Below are 22174 nucleotides of genomic sequence, written 5' to 3'. Positions count from 1 at the left end.
CAAAAAAAGTTTACTAAAGTGTTTCACATCGATATTATCCTTGTTTTAATCTGTATTGAATTATGTGGATCCATTTTTACTGTCAGGAACATGAATTCACCGTTAAAACAATGGTTACCCTACTTTCTGGATGTATGATTTCACCAACGGTGAAAGAGTTAAACAACTTTTATTGGGTCAAAATGTTGAGGTGTAAAATTCCTGAAATTACATTAAACTCAGCGTTAACTCTTGACCCATTGCGGCTCAGCTCGTAAATGTCGTATGACCAAACTCCGAAAATAAGCAAGCCATGATGGGCTGTTACTTTAGGCCTGAGCCTGTGGTGACATTTTTAGTAGACAGCATGTGGCAAAATGTCTGCTCTAAGGTGAAATGTACAGAAACAGGGTCATTTTGATCTTAATTCCTAATCCACAAATGCAATATTAGTGTCAGAATGTCATTTTCTGACAAGTGGAAGGCGGAGGTGAGAGGAACATATCATAAAAAACAATTTGACTCAACTTCACACTATTAGGTTTACTCAAAAGGTTAAAATCACTCAAATTTGGTAAAAATTATAGATGAAATGATTTTTATACAAATGGAGCATGTGAAAAGATCACATTGACCACTTTCCCTCCCATAATATGACACCATAATAGCAGTCATCAATGATTGCGGAAAAACAATATAAACACATTTGTAATTTGTTCTTTTAATTTCATTTTTTCCTTTTTTTTTTTTTTTTTTAAGCAGATGAGTGTTTGAAGGTCAAGCGTTCAACTGAGCTAACCGACAGGAAAACACGCTTGAAAGTGAAAGGGGACCCTGCGTCACTCCAGCTAACCGCCGCTAAATGTCCACATATTGATTTAGGAAACTGCAGTGTTTGTTTAAGCAAAGAAAAGCAGCCCATTACCGGCGGGCAGCTTGCAGCCTTAAGAGTGCTAATGAGCCCACTGTGCCCCCTCACTATCTCTCGGTATCTCTTTCAACATACAATATTAGCTCTGCTAACATTACCCGACATAGATGTGTCCGGAATGAGGGATTTTTCTAAGCGTGAATTCATTTAAATGTACCTATGTGGTTTAAATTGAATGAAAAGCTACGAAACGTGTTATTTCCACTCTCATTTTTCTATCTATAAAAAGGGAAATAAGGGAGCAAAGCATCTTTGTTGGTTAAGATAGTTCTTTATTATGAAGTGCCACAAAATGCTTTGTGTTCATTGTGCTTACATTGTCTAAATACTGGCTCAAAAGACCCAGGAGATTCTCCCTCTGCACCAGAGAGCTCCGAATCTCCTGAGATAAAGTGTGTCAGATATCACTGTACAGCGGTAAAAACGCCTCAGTCCTTTTACAAACCCTCGTCCAAGAAGTGATTAGTTCGGTCAACGTAGCGCCCTTCAGCTCAGAAATACAAAAAAGAAAAGAAAGAAGAGAGGTCAAGCTAGTACAAGTTTTCAATTCTTCTCTACCTGAATTCTAGTTAGTTTCATTGTGCTACTTTCTTTGTAGGTGGACATGATTCGGATGGAAGTGCTTGGAGAGCAAAAAGATCCTGGAGCTTACATGGAGACGCAACTGCAACCAATGACGCCGTCGCGAGCAAACACCGCAGGTCAGGTCAGTGGATTATTGCTTTTAAAGACCCTGTCAAGAGAATTCACTGATTCGTATCGAAATACTTATACTTGCTTAAAGATAATTGCCGGTCATGTTCAAAGACGAAATACATTGCACTCATTTTCGGAGATTTAGCACTAAGCTGTTTTTCACCGCTCTCCTAATTTTTGGGGTCAGGGATGGAGATAAAACTGTGTTATATGTAGAAGGAGAGAGATGCTCCAGTTTACAGGTCGTAGCAGTGGCAATTGATACCGAGTACGTCTTATTGTATATGCCCAACACACCCGCTGCTTTCAAAGAGCGACGATAACTTGAAGACTCATTTTAAATAATACTAGTCAAACGTTTTTACCCGCTGTTACCTCAATTCCATTCCATATCAAAAAGCTGACTGAGAAAATACCAAGATGTTTTATGTGGGTTAGAGATGCCTACTTTGAATCCAATTATAAAGCTTCTTCTGTTTTCATGTAAAAAAGAATATTGTTTGCCAAATTCTTCTGTCAATATTTCTTCATAATGTCAATGACTTGAGGAATAAACTAAACTTCAGGAAATGTGTAAATAATAAAAGAGCACAGAATTAGTTTTTATGACTGGTTCTTTATATCGATTTTTTTTTCTTCATTTAATTCCAAACGACACGGTGTATCAAATTTAGAAGACATTTGTTTTCCCTTTACCTCATTTTGATTTGCAGTTTTGAAAATAATTTGAGGAAAGCAAATAGTGGTTAGGTTTGTCTGTATTTACCTTGTGACCAGTCTGGTGTGTATCTGGCCTCTTGCTTGTCAGCTCACCAACAAACCAATTGATAAAAAGCAACAAATGGCTATATATGATAAAGAATTTAAAATAAAAGTTCATGTCAAAGATTTCCAGTGTTTTTTATAGCATCTTCATCATGCTCTCATAGTTTGATTTTCTCTTGTAAATGCTCATGACCGCTACCTACAGGACGGGAGTGAAACAATACCTATGGGGATTTTTCCAATCAAATAGAGGTGTGCATTCTGCTGAGTTGCATTCTAATTATTCCTGTGCACTTTCTTCTCTTAATTCTCTAACTTCTCTGCTATTAAGCTCCTTTATGGTATCGCATCGATTTCACAGTCGATAAATATCCCAACCTTATCTTCATCCCTGTTGATTTTGTGCTGTTATTCTTTTTATGTTTTACTTTGCTTTCACTACACTCTTTTATTTTTTTCTAAATTCCTGGATAAAAATACTTCTGCTTTTGAGACTCACTTTTCAAAGACGTCAAGATTAGATCGGCGGCTGCAACATAACACCTTCATACAAAAGTGCTGCCTCGCAACATTCTCAGAAGTGTTTGTCTTCGTACAAGAGCTGTTAGTTTATATCTGAGATGAAGGTAAAAGTAGGGCGCGAGTGCATGTTCGGTGCAAACGCTCCTTTCTTTCCTTATAACCCTAGAATATTGCGTCGTGAAAGGCAAATCACTAATTGAATAATCTCCTTATTAAACTCGGAATCTTCATCTTAAAATGTGATTAAATAAAGGTTACGCACGCCTGAGGAACTGCCGCAATTATCACAAGTCCTTTGTAAAAGAATCACTTGTTCATATTAAACCTATTATTTCCGATTGTTGGAAGCTTGACTGGGGTGTGGAGTTTAATCAGACGGCGCAGATGTTCTCTCCTTGTCGCTCCGAGCGCGTCTTTGCGAGATTACGCAACACCAATCGTCATTACCCAGCACAATCGTTTTTGCGCAGTTGCGTGTGTCCTCCGAGTTTTCTCCAGGGAAGCTCCAGGAATCTGCAGCGGATGTTTTTGGGGCTTACAGAGCTGGGTTCAGCCACGCCGCTATCAGCCATGTGGATCAACACTCATGTATTGTTCGGGGCTCTTATACGACTTGCGGGTTAATCCTGTTGGAAGAAATGATGCCTGCTGCGGAATAAGCGGGACTAATGTATACGGGGAAGGCTGTAACCGTGAAGGTGCTAGGCCATCCAGCCGTAAGTGCACGCTTTTTGCGCGGCCTAAGAATCTACACTATGTACGCTTGAATAATGCATTGCCTTTCAAGTTGACCACAGCGCAATTTTAACCGCGGCGTGCGTCAGCCTTCACTTCAGGTGGATGCACCTGCACGTCAGCGCTCGACTTGTTTTTGAATTTTTCAAAAGGCGTGTTAAACGTTGATTTGTCCGCCACTGCAGGAACAACAGGCATCGAAGCCGGCGAGCCGCTGATCCCAGCTCCTTCTCCCCAAAATCCTACATTAGTACTACTCACTAAGAGGCAGGCAGTGCATAACGAGAGAGGAAAGACTTTTTTGTTTCTTTTTGTTTTGCTAACACTACATTGGCATGTTCCCTGATGTCTGCAATATTTTTCTGTTTATGACTATAGGTGAAGTAAAACATACCTGATTTTTAAAACTGCTATACAGTAGTAGGTAATACTTCGTTAGTTCATCATAAAATACCATGCATTAGTGTGATTATTGCTTTGAAAAAAGTCCTACGGAGGCTCCAAGAGAAAAATATTGCCCTCGTCTATTCAATTTTGGCAACAAAAATAAAAGAAAAAGAAAAAGATTTGTATGTTGGCATAGATTCAATTTCCTTTTTTGCATGCAAAGAACCATCTTAAAAGATGAACAACATAATTTAAAAATATAGCACTTAAAAAGTGGCAGATGCTTTGGCCTTTTGTGGTAGGAATAGGAAGTAAACAAAAAGTAAAATCCAACATAAAAAACTCATGGCAGTAAGTAAAAAATAAATAGTTAAATAAATAAATGAATAAATAAATAAATAAATATATTTCTACCTCAGTAGTCTAGAGAATATGGTCACTTGGTGCAGAAGAACATTAGCGTTATTATCATTGTTATTACTATAATTATTACTATTATTCCTCCGAAAGCAAAAGAAAAAACTCTTTCTACGCGTTGTAGTGCAGAGAGGAAGCCAGCAGTCATCATCCTTGCGAAAGTCCGACCCGAGTCGGGATATCCGACAGAAGCCGCGTTTGTTTTTGTTGTCTCTATCCAGAACAGGAAGAAGAAGTCGACAGTTTGTTTTTGCAGGGAAGTGCATGCGTAAAACAGTTCAATCCTTCAAATTGTGCTCTGGTCGTCACCATGAATTGGCCGCGGGGGGAAGCGAGGTGCAGAATGTGAGCGAGGAAGAGGAAGCCGGGTCAGAAAGCAAAATGGACGCCTGGTGTCTGTGGGGAGAGCGGCGACTGAGTTTGCGGGTGGCGGGGTCATGCATCCAGGGGCCCGAGAGGCGAGAAAGGGCCTTTGAAGCAAGCCGACTCGTAATGCTTGTTCAGGTAACTCTTGAGCGCGAAGGTCTTGTTGCAGCGTTTGCACTTGAAGTGCTTGAAGGCCGAGTGCGTCTGCATGTGCGCGCGCAGGTTCGAGCGGTCGGCGAAGGCTTTCCCGCAGTGGGCGCAGCCGAAGGGCTTCTCGCCCGTGTGCGAGCGCATGTGGCCCTGCAAGAGCCACGGCCGGCTGAAGGCTTTGCCGCACACCTCGCACTTGTGCTTGAGGTCGTGCGTCAGAAGGTGCATGGCCATGGCGGGCATGGACACGTACACCTTGCCGCAGGTGGGGCATTTTTTGGCCAGCTTGCTGTCCAGCGAGCGATGCGTCTGTTTGTGCCGGCTCAGGTTGGACGAGGTGGCGTAGGTCTTGCCGCACTCGTTGCACGTGTGCCTCTGGATGCTGCGAGGGCCGCCCAGGGCTTTCCGCCTGGAGCGTCCGTCCGTGATGTAAAAGGCGTCCACCGAGTAGCCGTCGCTGACCGCCGCGTCCCCGTTGATGTAGCCGTCGGTGAGCTCGGAGCCCGGGCTGTCGGGAGACTCCGAGTCCGGGGCGCCGTAGTCGCTGTGGATGCCGTCGTAGAGGGGGTCCGGCGAGGGCACCTTGATCCCGCCGTCGCTCTCGCCGTCGTACACGGACGGGCTGATGTAGTCGCTGATGTAACCGGCTGTGAGGCAACGAGAAAACAACGCGGTTAGGCTTTCTGCTTTGTTTTGTCTCATCTGAGTTAAATCCATGACGTTTTGGATTTTTTCATTTGAGCCTTGCTTTAGTGACGAGACAAACAAAGTAATGGCAAAAAATGTGCTAAGCCCTGGCTGGAGTCTGCCCCTTCTTTTCACAGCTCCCCTGTTTTCTGAGTTCAGACATGCGATGTTCGCAAGCTGAGCCATGATCGGACGCTACCTGATTCTTGAGCAGCTGTGATTTGATTTTCACTGCACAGCAACTGACAACATGGCCACCCCTAGAGATGGATTGAAAAATGAAATGATTTTGCTACTTAGTTCACATTACGCCCATTCAATATGAGTCAGAATGCCGTGTGACTAGTGGTGCTGCATATAATAGATTATTGTGAAGAACATGTTAGACTTTTTTTTTAAATCAAACTGTCCTTATTACCTGACCTACTTGTGATCAATTCTTGTGCAGTATTTATCCTTTTTTTTGTTTTTTCTGCCACAACATTCTCGCTAAATTTTAGCCCAGGGATGGCACACTCATGCTAATGGTTGTGCACGTTGAAATTTGGAATGTGATAACCATCTGGGTGAAATTTCAGCTCCCTATTGACATCTTTCAATGCTTTTCCTTTGAGGTGAAATGCCTTTTGAAGAAATGGTCAAAGGTTTGGATAAAATGCAACTGTTAAGTGTATTTAGTGTTCGTATATCCTACAGAAAGGTTGAATCGAATATTAACTACTCGGATTTAAAAAAAAAAACAACAATATTTATTTTTGCTTGGTGATAAATCATTTTAATCACAGGAGACCAAATAACACATTTCCATCTAAATATAAATGGCCAACTTTCAGATTTTTTAAGATCAACATTTCTTTGACTTTTGAACTGTGCTAAGCAACACCCTACATTCCTGTCTACAAACATTTAATTTTAGACAAACCTCCCCCCGTACATTTTAGCCTACAAGATGAATTTGATGGCTGGAAAAGCATGATTGGTCCAAATGCATTCCTTGCAAACAACAGCTGTGTCAAAGTGTACAGAGGCATTTACACCTATCACGCCAGCCTATATAGAGCACTCAAGCGCTGCTGTTGACGGCTAATTTATGCTGGCCGCTACTATAACAGAGTCTGAGCCACCAGTAAAGACTAGCAACAGGTGCCTATGTCAGCATGATCATTCCCTTCGTTAGCGCCATGAATTGGTGATTGAACAAAATTCCAGAACAGGGTAGTGTTGTTTGTATCGGGTGGAAGGAACAAAAGCTGCAGCAGAAAGACTGGACATCACTACTTTACACAAAACCTAAAGACAGTTTATTGAGAAAAATAATACAATATCCCATTCAACTACTAATAAGACAAACACATAAGACAAGTAAGAATGCCTTTTGACTTTAGTTCATTAATTAACATTAATTGCAAAGCATTCTGTGAACCAAAAATATATTTTTTAAACAATATACTATACAATATTATTGTTGAACCAATGCTATTCGTGAGGAGTAGCAATCAGACCATCTCATGAATAGTAGAACTACACATATAATAGAAACCTATTGAAATGCATTTTGGAGAAAACAAATGCTATTTTATTCATTGTTTTTTAAATTAATCAACTGATTAATCTGTAATTTGTATTTTTTTCTGTAAAACAATTGTCATCAGTTTAGAGAAAAATATATATATATATTCATATTGTAGGGACACTAGTTAGAATTGACACCATCCACTGCACATCTGATTGAAAACAATTGCAAAATAAGTCAAAAAATATGGCCCACATGCCACAGTTTAGTTCTTATTAGTTTATTTCATTGATGAGGGCCAAAAATGCTCACGGTATTGTTCCTGAAAAAAATCCGGATTTTCAAAGGGGCAGTTATCCCATGATTACAGGGTGAACAGCAATTTCAGTGATGCATGCAAAATCTTGCCTCTTCTTCACTGTCGTTACAAAGTAGACCACTCTAAAATCTCAATGAACATAATATTGCAGTGATCCAAATATGATTTTTTTTTTTAATTCATAAGAACAAAAATTGTTGTGTTTTTCTTTTGTTTTGTTCCAAAATAAAAGAAATATTCCTTGAGCATTTTTTTTAACTGGGGTAGTCAAATTACTCGGACGCATTTCACCATCTACATGGTAAATATGATCTGCAAAACAACATCAGCCATCTTGACTTCATCTTGTGTCTCTTATTTGCCCGAGAAGGAATAACCAGAGACAGAAGTCATCTCAATCAATTCACTGGCGTCCGACAGGATCGTTGTATCTCCAAAATCAATACTTTTCAGGAGACCCCAAAAATGGTCAAGTTTTTCAAACATTAACATTAGCATAGAGATAATTAGCAAGCGATTTTCAGAACTTTGGATTGGTGGATAATTTGTAAAAATAACCCACGCATATCTAGACCAATAGTATGCGCTTTTAAAAAATTATGAAGTTCATCAAAATGTGTCTTTTGAGGTTTTGGCCTGACTACAGCGATTTGTCAAATACTCAGGGACACCTTCAAACAGATAACCAATTTCAAACATATAATAGTCCCACTGTCTTGTGAATAAGGTGCTTATCTAGGGTCAAGATGAGTTCACCCGCAAGCACAGTACAAATGAATGACATCTCAGGAGTCTGTCAGATTGGTTATTTCTCCTTGGCCTTGGTGGTTTCTTGTCTCTCGAATCAGAAGCACAAGATGGGGCTAGAATGGAACTTTTTCATCCGTCACATACTTGATATCACTAATGTCAAGTCATAATTGCAAACTCCCCTTTTAGTCTGATCTTTTTTTTTTTTTTTAGCAAATATAGGTTGTTTTTACACAAATGCGCATACGCACAAAGTTTGTAAAAAAGTTGTAAGTAAATAGTATTGATTTAGTTTGTGTGGTTTTTGTTAGTTAAATTGCCATGAGCTCCTTTGATAAAATGTCTCTGTGTGGGCTGATTAAAGGTAGGGAAATGAATGTTCACCGCTACTGGACACTAACTTGTTTAGCGGATTCGCAATTGCATAATGTTGTAAGCCACCGTCTCAATTTCGCTGCACCAGTCCATTTTCTTGCTGTTGACATTCCCCCTGTGATTGGAATCAATCACCTTACTGGGGCCAACAGGCACAAGCCACATCCAGCGTTGCTATTTGTTAACACATTGTGTTCCGCCTAATGCATTTAATGCTGCATAGCTTTTCCTCCATACTTTATTAAAGTGAAAAAAAACGAACACACTCATAGCAAAAGAGCTGAGATGAAGCTGAGCAATTGAAAATGTGCATTTGATGTCATAAACCTTGCACCGGCACCCTCATCTGATGAGGATTTTCACTGTATTGAGTCCGACTGATACAAGCAGTTCCAAAACTGAAGCCTTTACAGTAGGAATTATTCGGAGTGCTTCGGTGTCCTCTCTCCATGCATCCATCCATGGAAATACTCTTATGAGTCGAGAGAAGCGTGAGCAGGTATTATTCGAATAACACATCATAGCGAGACACAGACATCCGTGTCCTCTTAAACATACTGTAAGGAAACATTAAATGTACAGCATATTGACTGATGACTGTGCACTTAACCTGTGTGGCTGTCATTTGTCTACCCACCATTAGCACTAAAGCATCGCGTCTTTTAAATGCTTAGTGATGTAATACGTGAAAGTGGATGTGTATAAATTAGATATATTAGATAGATAGATAGACAGACAGACAGACAGACAGACAGACAGACAGACAGACAGACAGACAGACAGACAGACAGACAGACAGACAGACAGATAGATAGATAGATAGATAGATAGATAGATAGATAGATAGATAGATAGATAGATAGATAGATAGATAGATAGATAGATAGATAGATAGATAGATAGATGGAAAGAAAATAATTCATTTGAGATCCCATGTTGTGTGTGATTAGCATTCACTGTGAGACCAAACAGTAGTCAACTTGATCATAAACATGTTTGCCAGTAGACAGCAATGCTAGCAAATTTGGATAGCATCGAAGTTGAGGACCGTGATCTATATTTGTGTGAGCATGCAACCTCCAACGCCACTCTAGCAACAAATAGTGACTACTTTTGCTCGATTCTAACAAAAACTGAAAAGCCTCCAGGAAGTGAGTATGAAAACAAAACACAACTGTATCCTTAGATATAATTTAACGCCTGAATATACCTCCTCTGGGTCTTGAAAATTCTTTCCCCTAATGACGTTTTAAAGCCGTGAAGGGTTCTATCGTATTTTCAGGGCTCTGGCTTGACTTTCCACACATAAAACCTCAGTTAAATGAATGGTGACCAGTGTATGCCATAACATTGCAAGCACTCGCACAACTTGCTGAGATCCAACACAAACTTTTTTTCTTTACAAGGATGGTGATGTTCACTTTTGATTAACACCATCTGAGAGCTGTAAATAGAACAATACTGTTTATAATTGCAGTTGAGTAGCAGTCTACTCTCTAATCGGAAGAGCGGTTCCCAAATATTTGATTTGCTCATGTAATTAACTGAGGCTACAAAAATATTTGACTCTGTTCAGAAGACTTGTACATAATGATGAGACTGCTGGTTTAGACCCAACATTTGATTTCTTGTTTTAGGAATGCTATGTCAGTGTATCTCGATAATGGAATGCTTTTTTTTTTTTTTTTTTGCCAGAATATGACAATAAATAACTTAAAAACCTTTCCTGGCCAAGATTATGGTCCATTCTAGCATTTTAACTTCACCTTTAACCATTTAGTTTCCCCCACCATACGTAGTTTTCCTAGTGTAAGAATTCTTAGCACATTATTAGTATTAGATATAATTAGTATTGTAAAGTCGAACATTCATTTATTACTATTTATTTAGTTCAGTGTCGTGGGTGAACTGTTGCTCACATTTAAGTAGGACCTGAGTGACTACTTTTGCAACAATATTAACTCTTTTAAAATCTGTTTTTATCTTGAAAAAATAGCGACAATGACAAAACAAAGATATTCACACATCTGCCCACCAATCAAATACAGCAGATTTTTCTCTGTTGGAAAAGTAAAAAAAAATATACAAAAGAACATCCATCCATTTTATAGAGCTTATCCTCACAAGGGTCACAAGGGCATCTATCCCAGCTGATGTTGGACCGAGGTGGAGGACACGCTGAACTGGTTCCCAGCCATTTGAAGGGCACACAGACGAACATCCATCCAGGCAACCAATCACAACTTATGACAATTTAGTATGTCCAATACAACTGCCATGCATGTTTTTCGAGTGTTGGACTTCGGAGTGTGCCCGGAGAGAACCAACGCAGGCTCGGGGAGAACATGCAAACTCCACACAGGAAGTTTCTGAGCCAGCTGTATTCGAACTCGAGTCCCTTAGCTGTGAGGCGGACTTGCTAACCAGTGCACGACCGAGCCGCACTTAGAGAAAAAAGAAAAATGTCCAGCTTGTATCTTTTTTTCCCCTGTTGTAAGATGTAAGGAACCCTTAAATAAGTTGTTTTTTTCAATACATAGTTTTTAACTCACTCACTGCCATTGATGGGTCTAGACATCCAACATTCTTTTAATTTGGGCTTCACTACCATTAACTGCTATGCAAGTCAAAATTCCATTTTAACTCAGCTGGGAATCAATGAATGATTTAATTCAGTGGCCGATTAATCTGTAATGGTATTTCTTCAAATATCTGAGTCAGCACCGGCTTTAAAAATCCAAAATCAGTCAGGCTCTTCGAGTGAAAAGTAGAACCCAAGAATGATCACCTTGTCAGCCACAGAGTTCATAGACAAAGAATCATTTATATTTATAAATCCTTTTTACGATTCAGAAACAATTTAGACAGATGTAAGAAACCAGTAAAAAAAAAACAAACACGAAATACCAACTTACAGTATATAAAGGGCTACAGCAACCAAGTTAGTTATTGGCTAAACCATTGCACTTCCTCATAATTCTAAAGTTCGTTTCGAGTTCCGCGTTTCTACCCCGCACAAAGTCGTCGTGGTTTTGTGTTGCTGTTATTGAGCTGACGAGACAACCTCTCCATGACTATCCGCAGGGCGTCCCTTCAATCCGAGCAGTCCCATTCCGCACAAGGCAACACAAGTGGGATATCAATTATTCCCAACTCTGCTTCATCCGAGCAGAAAGTTGACGCTAACGCGCGGCGGCTCAGCGAGGCTAAATCCTGCACTGCGGTGAGCGTTACGGCCAGGATTGGAGGGAGGGGAAGAATTAGAAAAAGGTAGCGGAGGACTGCGGGTCGCATGTGAAACCACACAGGGCTTGTTAGCCTCGACATGATGAGTCCGCCACTGACAGTTTTTTTTTTTTTTTTTTCTATCTTGGCCGACGCGCAAACACAAGTGAGGGTCAGGAGCGGGAAGCGCTCGCTGATGCAACAATGTGTCAGTGGCGCCCGGGTGGAGGCATGGAGAGGAAGCACGGAGACGTCTGTATAAGGGTGTATTGAAGTTCACAGAGCACAGCAATGAGTCACGCTGCTGTTGGAGGATGTACAGCAATGAGCCTGACTAAAGAGCACAAGCACAAATAACATTATCTGCATTCAAGTGTGACTCATTACACTATCATCAATCGCAAATCAAACTTGTTGAATCGGTGGAGATCCTTCTTTATCATCGTCTTATAGGGCTAACTAACTCAGGTTATAATTATACATTATTAAAAGTAAATTAATGCCAATAAAAGGCTTGGGAAGAAGTTTAAGGTATTTGTCCATGAATGTACAAAAAAAAATAAAAAGACACATTTCTAATCATGCCTTACAGTTCTGGTTGGTTGTTTTTCCTCAGACACGGTGGTTTCTTCTAAATCAGATTAAAGCAAGGGTGTCCAAACCCTGTCCTCAAGGGCCCGTATCCTGCATGGTTTTCAGGTTTCTTTCCCTGACACACCTGAATAATCAGCTCATCAGCAAGCTCAGCAGAAGCCTGATAACAATCCTTAACATTTAAATCAGGTGAAAGCTGGGAAGCATGCAGGATATTGGCCATCAAGGACTGAGTTTAGACAATCCTGCATTAAAGGCACAGAATGCATCCACAAAAAAGTAATCTTTTTTTTCTAATAGATCATATTTTTAATGCCAAGTCATAATAAGTGTTTTAACAAATATTGCAATCAATGTGCATTCTATAATTATCATCAAATATTTTCATGAATTTCAATTAGATTTGGGATTTTGAGACAGTTTTTGCATGGGAAATAAAAGAACCTGTTTGGGTCAGACTGTCTGCATCATTAAATCTACTGGAAAGGTTTTAAGTTACCTTTTCACTATATTAATGGCAATACAAGTCTATAAATGAGTTAAAATTATTGTATTCACATTTGCAAGTGTCATACTTATAGTTTTTTGCAAAAGTGTGTTGAATTCCACACAGATTGCGCACATATTGCAAAGATACCCACACTGCAATCTTGACATGTTGCCAGTAACCCGTCAGTGGCAGAACACACACAGACTGTAAGCAAACGTCTCACTGCGCTAAGAGTGACTTGACTAAAATATGTTATCCTTCCAATTTTAGTGTCTTTGAGATTTCAGTGATTTACGTATTTCACAATTGTTGCATAACAGCTATTCATTCGCAAGGTAGGAGTGGGGGTGGGGGGTGTCAGTGGTTTGGAGTCATTTTATTTAAAAGCTATTTTACATAATTGAAAAACCAACAACTTATCTGGCACATAAACACTTCTTGAAGCTTTAATTGCCCAAGGACGAAAGATGTTAATAAATTCTAAGGTTATACTGCTATTAAAATGTTACGATAATAATAATCGCAGCACTTGGTCAAGACATAAAAGTGAGGTGCTCTATGAATAATCTCAATTAAAGGAAGATAACCAATATAAAAAGTGCAAACAACAATAACATATAACAATTACAACAGCTGTATTTCATTCTTCATCGTTATTTCTATTCTTCCTCACTTAACACCCTTTGAGTCTGCTTTCAGACTTAGTAAATTTAATCTTCAAACACTCACTAAAACGAGCTCCTGCATGATATGCTGAGGTTTCGTGTGACGTCATGCACAATGTTGTTTCAAAACAAATTAAGCCATTTTTTTTCCCTTAAAATGTTCACATTATGTAGATGCACGGGAAAGCTTCTACTGTTATACCTTGCAATCATCGTGCTACAATCACACATAACATTAATATCAGTGGCAAAAACTTGTTGAGTATATTTTTAACTTAAATGTCCCATGGTGTAGATAGTTCAAAGGTTTGCCGCCACCTGTTCTTTATTTATCTTCTTTAACCTTACTTAGCCTGTGTAGCAGGAAGTGCATCGGGGAGATGCAGTGTTGACTATGAGCTAAAAATCAATAAAACATGGGACGGATTGAGTTCATGCGACCTTCTCGCTAACATCCACTTCAAAATAGCTCTGCTGGGAGAGTGTATAAAGGACAGCTGTGGCAGAGGGAGTGATCAAGAAGTTGAGGTATCCCAGTTTGAGCAAGGCAGCCTTTCCGTCAAATTGGAAAATTGTTTCCTGCTCTGTTATGCTGACTACTGTCATGAGTGACTTATCTATCGGCAGGGTCCGATAAAAACAAAAAACAAGCACTTGAGATGCTTGGAAATCAGCCATGCATCCTCAGCACATTCCAGCACTGGCTGTGGTTGCAGCGGACCAACAGCCACACACCTGTTCAAGATGAGCCCGACCTACCTTTGTCATGTAGCCGCAGGCTGAGCTCCGTCCTGGGCCGGTAGGCGCTTTCCAAATCATCCCCGGTGGAGAAATCATCCAGTTTCACCTTTTTCACCAGGAAAGACCTCGGCATGGTGGTGCAACACACACACACTCACACACACACACACACACACACGCACTCACGCGCACACGCCCACACACACTCTCAGGCTAGGAGCAAGCTTGGTAAATAGTTGCAGAGGTCTTGAATTTCTGGATTTCTTTCTTAAATTCCACCAGTGGCTCCTCCTTGGCAGAGCGGGAGCAAGTTCAGCACCGGACAGCTCCCCTCAGCTCAGCTTCCTGTGCAGCAGACAAACGGAAGTCCACTCGCCGCCAGCCTCACGTGCGGCGAAGAAGAAATAGATCAGCCTTGGAAGACGGGGAGAGGAGAAAGAGGGAGGGGAGAGTGGGAGCTTTGCCGAGGAAACCTCCAGTCCCGGTTCCCGTGCAAGTAGTCCTCAAGTCCGCCCGGCGAATCGTCGTTGCATGCCCCCTCCCCTCCCTCCTTGCAGCTCCTCGTCTTTCTGCCGCTTCCCTCTCTCTTCTCTCCTCTCCCGCTTAGTGCAGCGAGCTACTCCGTGCCTGTGTTGTCTGACGATCAGCTGACGGCATTTATAAGCGAGAGGGGGGGGGAGAGAGAGATGTACATAAAGACAGGGGTGAGAGAGTGAGAGAGAGACAAACAGAGAGCGAGAGAGAGAGAGATAGTCCATGGAGTGCTTAATTTAATCCATCCCACCTCTCCAGGGAGCAGTGACTGGCCCGGATGATTTATTGAAGCTGTTAACACCCCCCCCCCCCCCCCCCCCCCCCACACACACACACACACACACACACACACTCACCCTTCTTTTTGTCTTTTTTCCATCTTTCATCACTCTTTTTCTGTCTGGAAAAAAATTGGCATATTTGGAAGTGATGGGAAAAAAGTACAATGTTGGTATCAGCACCATTGTGTTAAGCACTGAAATCGAGCAACAATCCGAATTCATGCACCTTTGTCAAGGTCAATTACAAACGCAGACAAGTTCATATTTCCAAGTGTTTGTGACGGCAGCTGAAGACATACATTTTCTGTAATGCTTGTCCTGATTTGGGTCGAGGGGGGCACAGCTGACTTGTCAATTCTGTCGGCAAGGTTATCATAGGTAACATAAATGAAAATTTAAAAAGTAAAAAAGGATTTCGATGAAATAAAAAATGCTTTAAAAAAATTGGGACGTCATCCTACATTTAGAAAAGTAATTAAAAAGGAATATAATTAACAAGAAAATGCTTTCTGCATCCCTTTTAATTGTATTTATTGTATAGCGCCCATGGTTTGCCTTGCACTCAACAACATGAGATATATTTAAAAACAAATTCTAATACTAAAACAAAACTAAAACAAAAATAAAACATTTAAAAAAAGAATGAATACTTTTCTCTAAAAACTATGAAAGCGTGGTGCTGCCAACATTTTTGCCTGGCAGAGCCGTTCAACCGCACTTGGAAGTACATTTGAATGCATTCACAAGTAAGTCAACAACAAATGCATTAAAATGTTATTGCAATACGGTCGATCGTATTTGCGCATTTTTCTGAATGTAATTGTTGGCTAAATGCTAAAAACATAGCATATGTGCTCATAACGCCACAAGGGTTTTGACAATCATAGCCCATAGCATTACAGGGAAAAATGCTGTTTTTAATATTTAGCTTTCGAGTATGTTCAAGTGTATTCACAAATATGTTCAAACGTTTTGAGAATACATACTTTTTTGCAAGTACGTTTGAATGTGCTTGCAAGTACATTCAATCTAGTTGAAAATATTTTTGCCACTGTGGCACCGCCATGCAAACTGAAAGCTAAATCAAAACACAATGAAAAGGAACCATATTGTCACACTTGACTAACATCATATTTACAAATACATTCAAATGGATAGTCAAAAATGTATTACTCCACATTGGCAGCGTCACACTTCTGTAAAAAATTAAACAAATTAAAACTAACTTTTGAAAAATCTAAATGAAGTAAAAGCTAACTTGAATGAAAACTATTTCACCAAAACCCCAAGTTAGGCCTGAGACAAAATCCAAACCCAGAATCTAACAGGTACTTTTTGCTGGTACACATATATGCTCACATAAGTGTGATGAAGGCATGGTGAGATACAAATGATACAAATGACCTCTAATTTTGTTTTCCCACAAAAAAATTGTAAAAGGGATAAGAAAAATATATACTTTTTTTTTTTTAATTGCCTAGTAATTGAATGATGTAGTCCAAATTCCTGATTTAGATACATCAAGCCATCATTCAAAATTGAGAGTTCTTCCCAGGGCTCTTCTGTCCTTTCCTTGCTTACATTCACAGTGACACCAATTTAGCAGGCCAATCCAAGCAATCATGCTGGAGTGCCTCGTAATTCTCATTACGGCGCATGAATGTGGCCCCTCAAGGCAAATGGATGTGGACTAAATGGAGTGTTGCTCAGCGGCATGCGTGTGAACAATCCGGGGTCACTTTTGCAAAAACGAGGACCGTCTCGCCTCTGCGTTCGTCTTATGTAACAACAGCGATGAGGAGAAACAACGAGGAATCAGTGACAAGAACAAAAGAAGAACGGGACTCTTCATTTTCCATTTCATTTCACAGCTATCACTCAATTTCATCATCATCATCATCATATGTTGCTTGATGAGTATGTTTGAGGACCTTTTTATCTTCAAGGTCTGTTGGGCTTATGTGTCTTGCATAATAATGACATAAAAAAGCATGCGCACTATTAAAAAACAAACATTTTAGGTGATATCCATCTAATAAACTCTAATATAGGTAAATCTTGCTGTAGCTTTAACGAGGCTGCGCTCATAATTGCAGACGGAAAAGTTGGTGTTCATCTGTTAAGGCTTAGATTAATTTCAGTGCACGCCTTTGATCTGCAAGGAAACCACTTAAAGATGAAGAATTTGCAGTAATGTGAAACTTGCTGCATAGGAACCAAGTTGAGCTAAAAAGTTTGGGTTGTCGTGTCCCTCTCCTCACTTAATGTCACCATCAAATATGACCTATTTTTCTCAACTTCATACCGGCCCCTTAGCTTTGGGCAGACACTTTCAAGGTATAAAGGCTTCTTGTTTCAATGATTGACTTTAAATTCATCAGTAAGTCAAAAAAAAAAAAAGAATCAAGGCCATTGGACTGTGAGGCAGATGTGCTGCCTGTTAGCAGGGCTATCAAAACACAACAAAAAACTTTTTTTTTTATCCAATAATTTAGCTACTTTTAACACGTGTGTGTGTGTGTGTGTGTGTGTGTGTGTGTGCCTGTTTGTGTGTTGCTACCAGTACATCTGTTGTCCTTAATCAGGGAAAGAGCAGATGAGGTTCATCACCTGGAGACTAGCTCAGGGAGGTCCAATTAAACACACATGCACACACATACACAGAAAGGGGTTTTTCAGTCACAGTGGGGACCCATTGCTATAATGCACTTCCTAGCCCCTAACCTTAACTATCACAACAGCTTCCCTAACCTTTACCCTGACCAACCAAAATCCAAATCAAACCTACATTGTAAAAGCAAGTCTTGACCCTCAAGGAAAGGTCTAAACTTGTGGGGTCCACCTAAATGGTCCCCACAAGTACACAAGGTCCCTACAAAGACAATAGAACCCAGGATTTGGTCCCCACGAAGCAGCAAAAACCAAGGCCGTACTCAAACACACACGCACATGTGCATGCCTCTAAATCACCTGTCAGCTGACTAAAATAACTTGGAACATTAGCAGCATATTTCACCATTAGAGGTCACGTGAGCATGAACAAACTGTATACTGTACACAGCTACAATATATCTAGTACATGGCGAATAGCTGAAAATCTAAACGTATATCCTCTTGTGACCCAACCTATACATTTGTGCCCACTGTTTCATCCGTTTTGTCTCAGCAAAACAGCAGTTAATTGCATCCCACCCTGACACATGAGAAATCATTGGAAAAGCTAGGATGCCACCACCTCCACACCCACCCTGTCGATTACCTTCCGAGGGGCAAATATTAGTAGGGCTGGGTGATTATATGATTGTGAATCATGATATGATGTGACCAGCTGCGAGCTGTGAGCATGTTTACTCAATCAGGTGCTGTGGTAATGTGCGCGACTGCAGTCAATCAGAGTCCTGCTTTTCCTTTTGATTTTGTGTTTGCAAGTTACAGTAAATAGAAGAAGTCAATAAATGCAAGAAGCAGTAAACAGAACAATAATAATAACAGCAATGACCGTATGCGTAGTAAAACCCGCAGCTGATGGTCAGCCATGACTTTTGACAAGAGTTTTTTCCCTTTACTTGTGTGGCAGTATTTTCAGAGTGACGTGAAAAAATGCTGCCGTTGTGCAAGGTATGTCGGCAAGACTACATATCTGTTAAACAATTTAATAAGTAGCACCCATGTGATGTGGAAAGCATGAAAATGCGAGCAGAGTTTGCACAGCCTGCCCATGTAAACATTAGCGAGCCGTTTAGCCTCCAATCAATAGCCTTTCGGTCCCCAGATCAAAGCAATATTGTGATTTTTTTTTTTTTTTTTTTGCAAGTAGCATTTATATTAAATCTGTAGGTAGGACCATAACTTTGAAATTATTTTTCAATTGCATTTTAAGATGTATCCACTCTTGAGTCCATTTTTTTGTTCTACATGTGTTGTATTAAAGAATGACTTTGATACAAAAAGTAAAAACTTTTTATTTGTTTGCAAAAAATGTAATGCTTATCTCAATAAAACATAAATATATATATATATATATATATATATATATATATATATATATATATATATATATATATATATATATATAGAGAGAGAGAGAGAGAGAGAGAGAGAAAGAGAGAGAGTGTAATCGAGCGAGAGGGATACAGACACCACACTATATAAAATGTTAGAAACACAGTGAGGATAAACCTTTGTTTTTTTACATGAGTAATATGTTTTTCCATAGTTTAAATTCTGTTTTCGTTACTGTACTGTATCAAATGTAAAGCGTTAGGTTTCATTGCAAAAGACAGATCACATAACTTTCATCTACCGCCAAACATCAGTAGGCGGTACACTTCCGCATTAATTCAAGTCAAGTTTATTTGCAAAGCCCTGAATCACAGCTGTCTCAAAGGGCTTCACAGGTGAAAAATAAGTCATACAGAACATCATAAATACACAATAGCATCCCCTGAACAAAGCTCCCAGAAGGGGAAGGAAAAACTCAAAACCCCATCCGGGGAAAATAAGAAACCTTCAAAAGGGGCCGCAAGTGGGAGGAACCACCTACCAGGTTCAACAGGTTGCACTAGATACCGAGTGCTAAAATAATGCATCGTGCCATATTAGGCAGGAAGTGTCCAGTGCAAAGATGCCTTGATAACAGGCAAGGCGATCCAAGGGTAAGATCCACCTCACAGTCTGGCCCTAGTTGGTCCATCCTAGCAAAACCTCAAAACCGGCATTACCTTGAATGGCTCATGAATATTCAGTATGAGGGCAAACTGTGACGTGTTTGGTATTTTCATTGGTTGCCTGTGACAAGACAAGACTAAGTTTACTAACGACATGAAGTGCCTGCGAAAAAAACAATCATAAGTTCAAAACGTATCAAATTGAAAGCCACAGAATTCAAAGTGCGGGGAAATAGTCGTGCTTTATCATCTTTTATATGTATTCGTGCTGTTGAAATGTTTACTCTGTTTAAATACAAACGGGCGAGAGCAATCACTTGACATTTTCACTGTCTTCAAAGAAAAGCAGAGACAATCAGACAAATGTTTAATGCTGACTTATAGTAACAATTGGCAATATGTGTGAGAGGAGGATGTTCTCGGCGCTCTTTGGATCTGACGGATCCCTGCACATGTGTTCCATGCCGTACAGCCGCTGTCCAGCTGGTCTGTATCTGCGTGACTGTGCGCGTGTGTACGTGTGTGTGTGTGTGTGTGTAGGTGGATAAGGGTTTGAATGCAGCGTATGGCGTATATGACAGCACAACAGCTGCTGCGGGCCAGCTTTGACCCAAACTAACGGCGCCCATTGTTTTGAACAGCTTATGTCATATTGTCATGCAAACACAAACATGCATTGACAAAGCGGAAAGTAAATCACAGTTCATCAATGTCATTGGAATCCTCATGGAATGAATAATTCAACTTTCGTTTCCCATCTGCCTTTGATAGTTTTTCTATTTGATCTATTTGTTTTGATGGCTTGCGTTTCGTCAATAAGCAGCCAAATACATCGCACCATCTCTTGTGCTTTTTGCTCTTTTGTAGTGAGCCGCGCTATGTTGTGATAAAGCTGCACAGTTCTGCGGCAATGCTAAATATTGCTGAGCTGCTCTTCTCATCAGGCACAGCAACAACACACAAAGGTAGTTGCGCACACACACACATACGCACACAATACAAAAATGCTGGTCTAGGGGAGAAATGTGGCCTGTTTCTTTGCCGTTTTGATGACTCGTGCTGTACTGGTGAAGCAAAATGTAGCGTACGTTAGCACAGCAAAGTGATGATGATTTGATAAAAGACCTTGAGTTGAAATATTTGGGTGTGCAGCTGCAGTGGCATCAAGGTGAGCAACTCAAAAGAAGGCGGCGCCCTAGCGCCCTCTATTGACCGACCGCCATTGTCCAGATCTTGACTCAAAAGCACTTTTAAAGACGCACTATTACGTGCAATCAAGTTTACGCCCGTTCCTGCAAGCCTTTAGTGAGTCTCCGAGCGGATTTGACCCGCCTGAGCGGCCTTCAAACAAATGAATATGTTCATTTTCCACATGGTGGAAGTTGTAATCGCTGTCACTGTCTGACCCAGTGGACACGCTGCATTATTCACCTTGTGATGATGAATCATAAGATTTATTGGTCGTTTAAAAGGGGATCCGCTCCGGTTAAGAGTGGATAATCAAAATGTATCATCTTTGTAATAAATCCTTTGCAGGGGAATTCATTGGCTCCCTTTCCATTAAATGGACCACTTTGGTTCACTTTGGTACAGAATGCAGATGACTTTTTGGGTATAGAATCAAATACCCTATTTGGTCAGATAAAGCTTCCAACTATTGCATAGGTTCCATTCTTGCGTTGGTAAGTTTCTTAGTCCATCACAAATTTAGCCAGAACAAGATGGATCATTTTGAGCCTTCATTCAGGGAATCTAAGATTCAACTTTGGACGAGACATTTGCTCTTTTCTTATCCAATGTGACTGGACACAAATGAGCTGGACAAGCGGGAAGTAATTACAGCCAGCAAATCACCTGCGCGCCTGCCATTTAACTCATACACAAACTAACTCGATGTAAAAAACTGAAACCCCTGCTGTTGTTTTCACAAAACGTTTTATCTAACCACAAAAACATGGTGCGATTGTCAATGAAAACCACATTTCTCTGCAAGCTTTTTGCCAAATTTTAGAGGCCCTTTTAATGCCGTGTGCACTCCCACACTCCTCTCATTGTTTTGTATGTACAATTTATGCCTTTTAAAACATTTTTCCACTTACTGTCAACTGGAAATGACACCACATATGTTCAAGACTCAGGTAATGACCAATTAGGGCTCAGCTGTTTTCTGGATTTGGTCATGTAATATTCACAAGCTGAGCTGTGATTCCTACCTATGTCCTGAGTATTTGGGATGCTTTTCATTTGGCAGCAAGAGGCAAAAATGGTACACGATGTTCAAATTCATAATCAAAGATTTGAAAATTAACTTAACCGGGAAACTGATTTTTTTGCAAAACGGTGGCGTAATACTGGTCGAATGGTTTCCAAGACTTGTTTACAATA

The 22174-nt window shown here is 40.3% G+C and overlaps 1 protein-coding gene across 1 annotated transcript; it reads right to left on the bottom strand.

Moving 5' to 3' along the window:
• Positions 1-1161: 1161 nt before the first annotated feature.
• LOC148426587 (transcriptional repressor scratch 1-like) lies at positions 1162-14924 on the bottom strand. Its single transcript, XM_088411577.1, has 2 exons — positions 14326-14924; positions 1162-5595 (listed from the first exon to the last, which is right to left on the bottom strand). Exons 1-2 carry the CDS (start codon positions 14438-14440, stop codon positions 4868-4870), a joined length of 843 nt encoding a protein of 280 aa, XP_088267703.1. The 5' UTR covers positions 14441-14924; the 3' UTR covers positions 1162-4867.
• Positions 14925-22174: the final 7250 nt, after the last annotated feature.

Source organism: Hippichthys cyanospilos, chromosome 3 (genome assembly GCF_059441005.1).
Source record: "Hippichthys cyanospilos isolate Australia breed blue-spotted pipefish chromosome 3, RoL_Hcya_1.0, whole genome shotgun sequence".
Lineage (NCBI taxonomy): Eukaryota > Metazoa > Chordata > Actinopteri > Syngnathiformes > Syngnathidae > Hippichthys > Hippichthys cyanospilos.
This window is presented reverse-complemented; position numbering and strand designations above follow the sequence as displayed.